This window comes from Verticillium alfalfae, genomic scaffold (assembly GCF_000150825.1).
Source record: "Verticillium alfalfae VaMs.102 supercont1.3 genomic scaffold, whole genome shotgun sequence".
Classification (NCBI taxonomy): Eukaryota; Fungi; Ascomycota; class Sordariomycetes; order Glomerellales; family Plectosphaerellaceae; genus Verticillium; species Verticillium alfalfae.
The window spans coordinates 1,129,256-1,140,944 of NW_003315036.1; the positions used below are offsets into that span (position 1 = coordinate 1,129,256).

The 11,689-nt window shown below is 53.9% G+C and overlaps 4 protein-coding genes across 4 annotated transcripts; 3 read left to right on the top strand and 1 right to left on the bottom strand.

Moving 5' to 3' along the window:
* Positions 1-1,059: 1,059 nt before the first annotated feature.
* On the top strand, positions 1,060-2,682 carry VDBG_02865 (predicted protein; the record flags this gene model as incomplete). The annotated part of the gene is made up of 2 exons (XM_003006680.1): positions 1,060-1,263; positions 1,993-2,682. 2 exons carry the CDS (start codon positions 1,060-1,062, stop codon positions 2,680-2,682), a joined length of 894 nt encoding a protein of 297 aa, XP_003006726.1.
* Positions 2,683-5,851: 3,169 nt separating this feature from the next.
* VDBG_02866 (beta-lactamase) lies at positions 5,852-7,153 on the top strand (the record flags this gene model as incomplete). The annotated part of the gene is made up of 3 exons (XM_003006681.1): positions 5,852-5,960; positions 6,009-6,216; positions 6,325-7,153. 3 exons carry the CDS (start codon positions 5,852-5,854, stop codon positions 7,151-7,153), a joined length of 1,146 nt encoding a protein of 381 aa, XP_003006727.1.
* A 31-nt stretch (positions 7,154-7,184) lies between these two features.
* VDBG_02867 (SET domain-containing protein) lies at positions 7,185-8,558 on the bottom strand (the record flags this gene model as incomplete). The annotated part of the gene is made up of 1 exon (XM_003006682.1): positions 7,185-8,558. One exon carries the CDS (start codon positions 8,556-8,558, stop codon positions 7,185-7,187), a length of 1,374 nt encoding a protein of 457 aa, XP_003006728.1.
* Positions 8,559-11,164: 2,606 nt separating this feature from the next.
* VDBG_02868 (predicted protein) lies at positions 11,165-11,601 on the top strand (the record flags this gene model as incomplete). The annotated part of the gene is made up of 2 exons (XM_003006683.1): positions 11,165-11,294; positions 11,345-11,601. 2 exons carry the CDS (start codon positions 11,165-11,167, stop codon positions 11,599-11,601), a joined length of 387 nt encoding a protein of 128 aa, XP_003006729.1.
* Positions 11,602-11,689: the final 88 nt, after the last annotated feature.

The window sequence follows — 11,689 nt, forward strand, 5'->3', positions numbered from 1 at the left end:
TCCAACCTGGAAGGGGACGGCTTGGCTCATCGTGGACGACAAAGTCGGCGACCAAAGGTAGTATCTAGTGTTCTGGCGCGCAAAGGATGGGGGGCATGGACGGCATCTACCGACATGGCCAGGGGGGGCGTGGCTTGTGACAAATGAAGGGAATGGAGGGAGAGATGAGAAAGTGATGTGCTTCGGGCCCTTCAGCGCCCCCGCATCACGACCTTCTCGAAGTCGTAGCGAAGTTTTGGCGTGTCGAGCGTTCGATATCTCGACTGACTCGAGCCAGGGGCGTTGTTTGGTCGGCTGTCCAGCCAGACTTGTCAGCATGTCTCGCTCCCGGTCTCTGCCTCGGGTTGTTCTACACAGGTAGCTGAGGTGAGGTACCTGTTCTTTATCGCTCCGACAGTCCGTCGCCGTCATGGTGTCTTGCATGAATAAGCCCAATATGGGTTCGAAACGGTTCTTACGAACTTGCTATTGCATTGTGGAGGTAAACGTTACTAAAAATCGATCCGGGGCCTTTCACGCCGAGATTATGCAGATCGTCCTTTTCGCGTAACACATGCAAGTTTGCACGCGCGGGGCCTTTCAATTCCTAACCCTCCCAAAGTCGAGGCGGCCTCAAGCAACGTGGGATGAAAATGCGACCACCATTTTGCCAAGTTACTAAGTACGTCACCAGAAACCTGGGCAGATTTAATTTAAAGAGCCATTACGATTGCCCGGACATGATGCTATTTGTTACTACCATCGAACAGCATCCGGGCACTACATGGTACATTGCCCACAGCTAGTGAATGACGGAGGTGGATCACCCACTCCCCTCTTCGGCGTCGCCATGAGACCCCTGGCCGACTCAGCGTTTCTCGAAGACGCAAAGAAGACTGCCAGGCGACCATCAGCGGGGCCGCGTCTCCCAAAAGCCGGCCCCAATTTCACAATGGCCCCATCCAAGTACGGCGCCATGTATCGTTGCAGGCCTTTTCTCGCCGTTCTTCCACCTGCGGGGCAGCAAAAAATACTGAAGAGACGACAGGCTGGGGTTTCTGCTCCTTAGTACTGCCCGAAATGGCAACGAAACCGCACCCATCATTTCGAGCATCGCGCCAACCAGGACGCTGCGTCGCCTCTAGATACGAAAGACTCGAAACGAGCGTGGACCCAGGAGACTGGCCACTCGTCTGCTCAATTCTTGGCGCGGGAGCGTCAGTTGGCGGAAGAAAGGAGAATCGATATTCGGCCATGGCGTGGCTCTCCCCGGCCGGTGTACCTGTTAGCAGCGAAGTTTTCTTTCTAGATGACAGTGAACCTGGACTGGACTGTCATCACAACTTGGGGCCAGGAGGCCCGAAGACCCAAAATACCGGTGTGCCATCAAGAAGCAGCTCGCATCCCTTACACGTTGCACCGGCCATGATTCTCTATCCTGGCCATCCATCCTATCCTACGCCTTGAGATGGACAGGTTTGACCCACCGAGCTGCAGCACTGGGCATGGATGGCATGGCTCCTCCCTCATCGACCGGTGTGCATGGGGCATGTGTACCAAAGGTGGTTCGGTCCCTGGTTCCTGGGGTGAAGCTGTACCGAGTAGCCTCCTTAACTACTGACTCGTCCCAAACCAACGGCTCGGGTCGTAGGGAACGGAACGGAACGGACTCGGGTGGAACGGGGCTTTCAAGTCCACATGGCACAGTCGAGAGTGCTACAGCGGCCTCAATTCTAGTACCACGAGATGGTGAATCACGGTGTTGGGGTGGTGAATGCTGTCCGTTGGCCTTGAAGTGAAATTCCGGCTTCATCACATCACGTTCAGCAAGGTACAGACAGATCGACAGGAGTTTTCGCAACGGCAAAGGCCAATATCCCCCGTTCGCCCCGCGCTCCCACCGCCGTCGTCGGCATATCGGCCAAAAAGCACCTGTAGATCAGCTGGTTGTGTTGTGGTCAAGGGTCGCGTCATGTCCTGGCTATCAAACTGACGCTACACCGTCGTCACCAGCCTGTCCTGCTGAAGATGCTAATCCGCCGGCCACCTTGCTTGATCAGGGACCTAGTGCAACACCCAAGTCCGTCCAGTCACCGCTGGTGCCGGTCCAGGTGTTTCTCCATTTCCCAGGGCGTCCAGGACGCCAGGCCCCGGAAGATCTACACCGCCGCTGCTCAATTTGCTATGCTTCTCGTCAGCAGAGGATCTCTCTCAGGCCATGAAATGCCTCAGACGTTCCCTCCACCTGCTAGAAGCACGCTGCACCATGGCTTGGCGATCAAAATGCGGGCAGACCAGGCAACATATCGTTTCTGCTGCCCTGCGGGCGTCACACAAATTTCCCTGGGCCTCATCGAGTTCCCGATCAAGAGGGCGTCCCCACACTCGGTCTGGCTTTTTCCAGGGAAGTCAATCTGGGGCCTTGAACTTGGTACCACCTCGACAGTTGAAGGATGTACATGGCAGAGAAATCCCAGCAATCAGGATGACGAGCCCCTAGTCCAAATCGTGCCACCGCTCGATGGTCTTTTGCACTGGACTGACGTCGCCTCGTTTAGCAGGGACGCAAGCAATGATCTGATGATTCCTGTTCGCAGCTACCTGCCGTTCCAGTCATCTTGTCCGACCGTACCGGTCAACCTGAATGACCGACTGTCAGTGTCAGTGGAAGAGTCTTGGCAACAAGGGGATGTGGGTGAATGAGTGGGTTTCTCTTCCGCCAGACGACCCAAACCAGCGCACTGGGTCGTTCCGCTCCACTACATCATCATCGCTAGCGTCCAGCCAGGACGGCGACGGTATCCAAAGGGGATAGGTAGAGTCCCCTTGTCCCCCAGCCATGTCTCGCCATTTCCTGTCAGGTTGCTCGTCATTCTTCCCTTCAGCGCCAATCGCAAATTGGATTCGTACGGGGTCAAAAGATTGCCCAAACCCCGAGCGAGGAACGGGGGCTTTTCTGTGGCCCATGTCCAGCTCTGAGCGTTGACATGCCCCCGACGAAGCGAGAATGGAAAGGCCAGTAGCTGCCGTCCCAGGCCAGTTTGGGTTTTCCAGTGGCACGGTTCTGGGTGGGCTAGCGCTGGGCCAAGATCTTGGAGGGCTGTTCCCAGTGTCTCGCGTTGTGATTCAAAAGTCCAACCCTTCATCCACTCCCCCGTTTGACCTGCAGCCCTCGCGCTGTTGGGAAGCAGTCCGCGGAGATTGCGCGTGCCTTTTCTTTGCTGTCTCGGCCAGCACCGTTCGGACGGATCGTATCAACCGTAGCTGTGTGGGTTATCGCTCTTACGTTGTTTCTCCCTGACGACCTGTCAGTCGGTCCGGGAGCTGGCCTCCTCGCTGGCTGTCCAGTGTCGCCGAATCTGGTGTGATCGGCAGTCGAGGGAGTCCCAGCTGCGCCTATAACCCACTCCCCCCCCCCTAAAAATGGCCCTCGCTTTGTCGAATTGCCGCCGCAGCCGTTTGGGGGTGCATGGAAAGCCACCATTTGCGCGCGGTGAAGCACGCACGTTTGGTGCCACGCGTGGGGGACACAAAACGACAATCAACCAGCAAAAGCCACAAATTTACTCGAGCACTGAAAAGTCGCGTGGTCATCCAGGTGCAGGTAGGCAGCTTGAGGCAGGTCGGCAGGTAGGTGCCTGAGGGAGGTCTGCGCTTTGCTTGCTGGGGGCCACGTGAGATCGGCGACCCTGACCCCAAGGCAATCAAGTCACCCATGTCGTGTTGCAACATCATGACTGATGGCTGGGGTAGGAAGCGAAACTCTGTTTTGGTTGTGTGGTGGGCGAGACACACGAACGCGAGTTCATACCCATCAGGCCAGCCAGCCAGTCAGGGGTTAAGGGCGTCCGTCCGCTCTCGATTCCAGCCAAGAGAACAACTCGGGTCCCGCGGCGGCAGATGCAAGGCGGGAGCTCTCGCGCACTGCAGAACGGCTATTTTTGTGCTGCTGCTTGTTTTCCTGATACAAATTGACTATGCCTTGACGTTGGCGCAGCGTGTCGATCATTTACGCTACCTCGTGGAGAGCTTCACAATACATTGACCTCAAGATAATATACACTGAACAATTTAAGAAATCATGATCAAGTCCTGCTTCTGACTCGACACGACGCAAGTCTGTGGTCCGACAGAGGTGGCACTGCCTCACTCGCCTGCTTTGCCTGCCGGCGGCACGGTGAACCTTGATGGTGAAGGTCTGTCTCCCTATCTATTGTTGTTTGTGCTCTTCATATAATTAATCAGCGGATCCTGATCTCAGTAATTGTCCGTTCGCTTGTCTAAACGTTCGGCATAACCACGCATGTTCACTTGCACTGCAGCGTCAATAAACGGTCGGGTCTTTGTCGAACCCAGCAGACGATCCTAGATGGAGGGTTGCATTGTGGTGGCTACGCACATGTGACACGGCGACTCATTTTCCCTGTCTAACTTGGTTTATGACTCGTTCCAACCCTTACGGGGCCACACGCCCTGGAGATTGCCAGCTACTGCACGATCTTTCTGAAGCCCGCCCATCTGGAACACACTGGCAGGCCACTTCTTCAACGGCAGACTCTCCGCAGCGGCCGGTCTTTCCGGGCGTTCCGCAAATCAGTCAAATGATGGTCAGCGCCATACGGCACACCAATCAGCAGGGAGGCCTCTCGTCGGGCTCAAAAATTAGGTTTGACAGATGCCCGATTCGACCTTGCGCTTTGATATCAAACGGCTCGCTTCTCGTACCGAAGTATCGGCCATGTGCTGGAAACAGTCACTTGCAGAGGCATGATCTCCTTGGTAACATGAGAGGATTTCTGCCCTTCAGTGGAGACCGAGAGAAGGTCTCCCCGGATCAAATTTATTGAATCAGGGAGTCCTGGGCAACCTCAAACTATAATGGCACTGCTTTTTTTTTAAGATGGGACACCAAATGAAACGTTGACCGGGCAGTTGCACAGCATCACTCATGTCTTGCATCAGTGGCTCCTCCCTTATGGCCCCAGATTGCATGTAGTCCGGTGGGCAGAATTTTGAGGCCAATATATTAAGCTATAGCCTTAAGAGTGGGCTAGCCTTATGCTAGGGATGAGAAATTGATTAAAGTACAGGCCGCGCAACATCTCGGGGGGCGGCCTGAGCCAACATGGAGAGTTCTGTCGAGAGTTTTCCACTATGTTCCCGATGACCTCTTCGCAATGTTAGCGACATGTCAACGCGGTCCTGGAAACCATGTTACATCTTCAGCCACCGGGGTAATCAGGAACCCGAGTGATCTCGCTACAACGGTAGCCCGCGACCGTGGGCTTAGGTAATTGAGGAAGGATCATCGGTTGGGCAGACTCCCTATTCTGAAACCTCTATCAACCTGTCACGGTTGAGCCTGAGCTGATTGTCTCACCGGAGAAGCACTAATCGTACGTCCAATATCACTCTGCTCAATATAGAATGCTGTCGGCACGTTCGCTTGCTCTAACCGCATGAGGTCGATGGTACAACGTGAAGAGTCTAGCGCAGTCTCACTATTAAGCAAGCTGTGTCTGATGTGCTGAAGTGCCTGCTTTGAGGTTTGTGCACAGGAATTTGAAAACTACAGTCTATACTGTGGCATCTCAGTGATGATGGATAGGAGTATTCTCATTGGCTCCGCCAAGCGTTGATCGACAGCTGACATGACGAATATGTGTTGCATGAAAGCAGGCTGGTGCTGACAACAGAGAATGCGGGGTGCTGGTGGGGAGCAGAGACGACTGCTGCCTCACACCAACATCAACACGACTGCACAAACAACAGCATCTTATACGTCTATGTAACCTACGTGTGTTGCAGTTGATTCTCGCGCTTTGGATAAGAGACCGCACAGAACAAAGAGGGCTCACTGTAGACACACATCATGTCATCAGCCATAGATGACATTCTCGCCAAGTACACCCTGCAACCTCACGAAGCAGATACGTCCGGGAAGCTCCTCGGGGCGTCTTTCACGGTCGTGGGAAATCAAAGTCTGTCCATACTGAACCGGTTCGCGAGTTCATTCTGATTTCTCGCAGATGTATTGTACACAGGTGGGTCGGGTCGCCAAAACTTCCCTCAAACTGCAGTCGCTTGGACTGCGAGGTCCTTCTCTTGGATCGCGTCAATGACGAAACTTGTCACGACCACATGTCTCTTGCATCTTGTGGAGCAGGGCAAAGTCGAACTTGATGTCGACGTGAGGCACATAGTCCCTCGGCTGGGCAAGATGCAGATCCTTAAGGGGTTCGACAGCGATGGAGCCCCCAAACTCGAAGGCAACTCAAACGCTATTACTTTGAGGCATGTTCGGCATGGCCATTGATACAGCCACTTTAGCTAACCGCAAGCCAGAATGTTGCTCACTCATACCGTCGGTCTAGGCTATGATCTTGCCGACCCCGAGCTTATTCGATGGTCGCAGTACATCGGTCGTAAAGACACCAATCTCGACTGGAGCCTGGACGGCTTTGACACCCCGTTCAAATTTGCACCTGGTGAAGGCTGGTACTACGGCACGGCTGTGGACTGGGCTGGGCAGCTACTTGAAGCACTGACGGGCAACACCATTGAGGCTTACATGCAAGATCATGTTCTTGACCCTCTCGAAATGCGCGACACTGGATTCTGGCCGGGCAAGCTAGACCACGTCCAGGACCGTGCTGTTGCCTGGTCATGTCGAGGCGACGACAAGACGAGCCTCGGCCCTGGACCCAAGCTCACGCCGACAACTCACGAGATTGTGAGTGGAGGGGCGGGGTTGTACTCAACGGCAGACGACTACGGACGCTTTCTTCAAGGGCTGCTATCGGGAGCTTTGGTCAGCGAAACGACTTTGAGGGATATGTTTACGCCACAGCTCGACGTGAGACAGTCAGACATGCTCAACGCAATCGCAGGCCAGTTCCACGACATGTTCGCCCCAGAGTTCCCCACCAATATGCGACTCGACCACGGCCTCGGCGGGATCATGAACATGGCGGACGTGGATGGAAAGCGACGGAAGGGTAGCCTCTCGTGGTGCGGCATGTGCAATGGACGCTGGTGGATCGATCGGGAGGCGGGTATCGCAGCCGTTCTTGTTGTCAATGTTCTGCCACTTGGAGATCCAGTCGTGAACAAGCTCCTCGACGAGCTGGAACGGGCGGTGTACGGGGGTCTGCTTCATGCAAAGCGAAGTTGAGGACTCCTTTTCTTCGGTGGCTATAACTATTTCATTCTGGTGGTGGCTCTACAGACTCCAACACGTTGATGAGGACCTGCCTGCACTGTAATCGGTACTGGTACACCATGCGCTGGTTTCGAGTGGCATTCGTGTCTTTGTCTAGTTCAAAGTCTGACTGCTCCAGCTTTTCCAGCTCCTGCATGGCTTTTGCTTGAATAATGGCCATGGTCTGTTCCAAGATGGGCCTGAACCCGTCGGGAAGCTTGCCCGTCAACACGGCCTTCAGGCGTTCTTCGTCAGTATCCTTGGCGTCTGATGGAATGTTGATGGTATCTCGCTGCTCGGGTGTTGTCTGGAGGAGGAACAACTGCCAAATGAGGGCATCTTGCACGTGGCGAAAGGCGGGCAGCACTGAGGCCTGGTCGATATCGGGCAGAGTCAGCTGCCGATGGGCCGCCAGAGAGCTTGGATCAGCGACCGGGCGGAGAGAGAAGAAGAAGGAGCGCGGCTTGGCAGAGTCTGCGAGTGACGAGGCCGTTTCGTCGGCCGTTCGAAGCTGCAGGTGCACGAAGTCATTGTGAACGGTCGGCGATTCGGGGATGAGGAAGCCGTATGCTAGCATGAGCTCGGCGTTTGTCTTTGAGCCGTAGTTATTGAAGACTTGGGCGCCAGAATCGTATGCATCGAGCGTTTTGAGGACTGTGGTGCTCGTACCTGGAGCAATATCCCACGAAATCTTAGCCGAATGCGAGTGGTTTCCAACATCGAACAGGGGCATCAGGATATGAAAGTCATCAATCGCACACCCTTCGGGCAGAGGCAGACTCTCGTGATCAGGAACCACCCGAGAAGGCCTGAAGCTGCGACTGGTAAAAATGCTGTAGGCCCAGTGGTAGAGGAGGCGTGTGTAGTCGTTCGCATTCGGCAAGGCTTCGAGCAGCGGAGTAGCCTGTTTGTATTCGGCCTTGAGCCGGGCCTTGATCTCGGCAACAGCAGTGTGAATGTTGGTGTCCTCCAATAACTCAATGTCGTCAGAAGGCCACAGTGGCGGTAGACTCCATGAAGATAACTGGTCCGGTTGAGGAAGCGTGCAAATGTAGGGATACCAAAAGGACTCGCGCCCTAAGAGGTATTGTTTGATAAGAAAGAAGCGGGCGACGATATGCGGGGGTACAGTTTCGACAAACTCTCTTGGCAGAGGCTGTGTGTCATCGTGGGATTCATGCCCGTGGCTCTTCAGGTCGAGGGCGTTCAGAAACGATAGTGTGAGACTGAAGGGACAGGTGACGATAGTCTCACCAGGACGAAGCTGCTGCCCGACTTTCACACGAAAAGAATTGCCAGTATCGTTGTCGTTGAAAATTTCGATAGCGGGATGTAGCTCCGCGCCATGAGAGCTGGCCCAGGAAGTGAGCGCCTCCATGGAACTGATGGTATCAACCTTGCGTGAGCTTCGAAGGCTATGAGATGTTGGGGTAGTGAAGTGTGTGTGTGGGTGTGAGAATTGAAGATTGTGAGTTGGTGTGGGTTGTGACGTAACTGCAAAGTGGGGGGGTTCCTACAGTGCGTGCTCTCCCCTTTCTTCCCTATCATGCACCGTAAACTTCTGTGCTTGGGCTCTCACACAGTCTGGTGGAATCTCTCATTTTGACAGTGCGCAATGTCTGATAAATGATCCTGCTGAGACATCGACTTTCTACTGGAGTAAAGAAAATTGAGGACTCTGAATCACTGCATCTGCGCTACTGCGGCAAGGCTTTCCGGACTATTGCTCCATCTTTGGATTCATGTAGCCCACTGTTCTGCGCAAAAAGCTTCCCTTGACTGGGCGAAAGCACACAACTTCGCGCCTTTCGGTTCATTCAGCTTCAACACCGGTGATGAAAGGGCAGACAGGCCGAACGACGGCATAGGCTTTTGGGCTTGCCAGCTTTATCGGTTCACCTCGACGTTGCTCTCAACTCGATCACGGACTCAATACATGGGGCGTCAGATTCTATGCCCTGCCCAAGAAGCAACGATTGTTACTCAAGTGTGCCCGTGTGACTGGCTTCACCATACGTCAATCCGATCCATCCTCTTTCGACACCTTCTTTCTGCTCAAGGCCAAATCTGGTTCATGTGGTTTCATATCTTGCAAGGATGCTGACTGTGGCTTCAGAGAACTTGCAGTTATGAAGACTTAGAATGTTGCATTGGTTAGCAAGCCTGCAGCATCACCACCCATTCGATGTACTAACCGCCCATAACTTGTGGCCGGCTACAATCCTACTGGTTAGAGTTGCCACCATTTCGATCTGATTAGGGAACATACAGCGAGCTGGAACGGGTAAATTGAAGCGGCGAATCGGTCCCGGTTGTGGCGGACGCTCAGTATTAAACATGTGAAAGGGCTACTTGAGCAGGGGACTAGGGTGTGACTTATCAAGCAAAAGGACAGGGAAGATGTTCAACAGCATCGAGATCGTCTGGTTGTATGAGATTAACCGCAGCCCTTCGAAGTTTGTGAATTGGGTTGTTTAAGGGCATCAAAGAGTGGGTGTGATGCAGACTGTGTCTAGTGGATGGAAGAAGGTTCTTCATTATTTTAATGGACGGATAGGCCTAACGCTCATAGTCTTCATACCGCATATTGGACAGGCCGACAATTTCAATTAAGTACATAGTTGTCTTTTCGAATGGTACAACCTATAAACGCTAACTCACCAAATTCACAAAGTATAGCTCCAGAAATCCCATTGACAGAATTGGCGGACGGGAAATGATGGATGCTCATGACAAGACCTAGTGATAGTCTGGATGCGACGAAACAGAAAGACCCAGGATAACCTTGGTCGCCTTTCAACAGCTCACAGGAGATCAAATCGAACGAATGGAAGGACTACAATGAGTATCGGATCGAGCACCAGCCTTGCGGCTGTGCATGACCCAAGGTAATCACATAGGTCGGCTGCTCCGCGACTGGCTCGCGACTATGACGGTGGGTTACACAACCATTCGCCGGTTCGCCAAGTTTCGAGGTTCTGGGTATGTCTCACCACCGCTCTCACGTCACGACCGGGTTACAATGTCACGCACACTGGAGAACCTCCGACTGGTGCCGGCGGCCGCACCTTGCCATCAACTGACGCTAGACTGCTTAGACATCCAAACTATTCTGTTCCCAACGTAAGGGTGTAGTCGCAATATAAAGACCACCTCTTCGGTATTGGCCGGCTCCCCAAGCACGGGACAGAACAGGCGAGCCTGAGCCACACAGTCGGAACACGCGCTTACGCATGCAGGAGGCGCTTACATCCCTTTTCCGACGTTCCGTAACCTGGGACGGCTCCAGGTCGTCGTCAAGTGATGAACCTCTCACTAAGAGTTTGCCAAAGATGGCAACCTTCACATCCACCGGTCGTTCTCTAAAGCAATGTTGTGCGCGTCGTGGTACTCAGCCTCGGTCAAATGGCGGCTTGTCGGTGGCAATCTCGCCATAGTTGTGATCAATGTGATGAAAACTCTTCCCTTGTTTGGATACCAAGTCAACGTGAACTTTGGATGTGGCTTACATGTGTCTTTCTTCTCCATCAATGATGACCAATGTGATGACAGGATCTCGGCCGTTTCACGTCGAGGTTCATCAAGCGTTCAAAACGCGTAAACCGGGATTGTTCATTTGGACGACTTACACGACGGATGTCAGATTTCAGCCTTCTAGTTGCGAGAAGTGCACCCCGCGGTTTTGATGTACCTCTTGGGCACTGTCAGAGGACAAAGATACACCCAGTAGCGCAAGATCCCGTCGTCGTCATTGCTTCCACCAAGGCAGCGTCTAGACCACCTCGTGGCAATTGCCCGACATTTGTCAGTCCACAGCATCTCGTTGGTGATGGGGCGGCGCATCCGTGCTGTTGAACCAGAAGGGATACGGCGACAGGTATAAAGGGGGGCCTTCCGCCGGTGATGCTGTTCTGATTTCTTGAACACCATTATCAACAGACAGACAGAACTCAAAAAGCCATCTCAATAACCCAAGCCTTCATTATGCACTTCGCTACTATCACCACCACTGCCATGGCAGTCTTTGTCGGGCTCGCCTCTGCGGGCATCCAAGCCCGCCAGGCACAGCCCACATGCAACCCTGGCCAGTTCATCTGCGGCTTCGAGCTTAACAGTCAGTAACGACATGCCTACATGGACTCGGTTTTGACTGACATTCTCCAGCTCTCGGACGTCCCCTTTCGCAGCGTGAAGACGCGATCCGCCGCAAGCAACTCGAGCCTACCCAGGTCCGCCTCGACGGCCTCTTCCGTTGCGTGACCCCCAGTGCATCAGCCCCTAACGGCATCGAGTACGTATTCGCTTGCCGCAACACTGCTGGCGTTGAAGACCAGGGCCAGTGCAACCCGCAGTTCTCAAAGACTCCTACGGACCCAAACGCGTACTGCCGCAACGGCCCCCCCAACCCGGCTGCGAAGTAGGCGTCTTTCGTTTGGAAGTCCACCCTTGCCGTGCGGTTCCAAGATCAACAACAATCGCACGGGAGGTAGTCCGGCCGAGGCTCTTTGT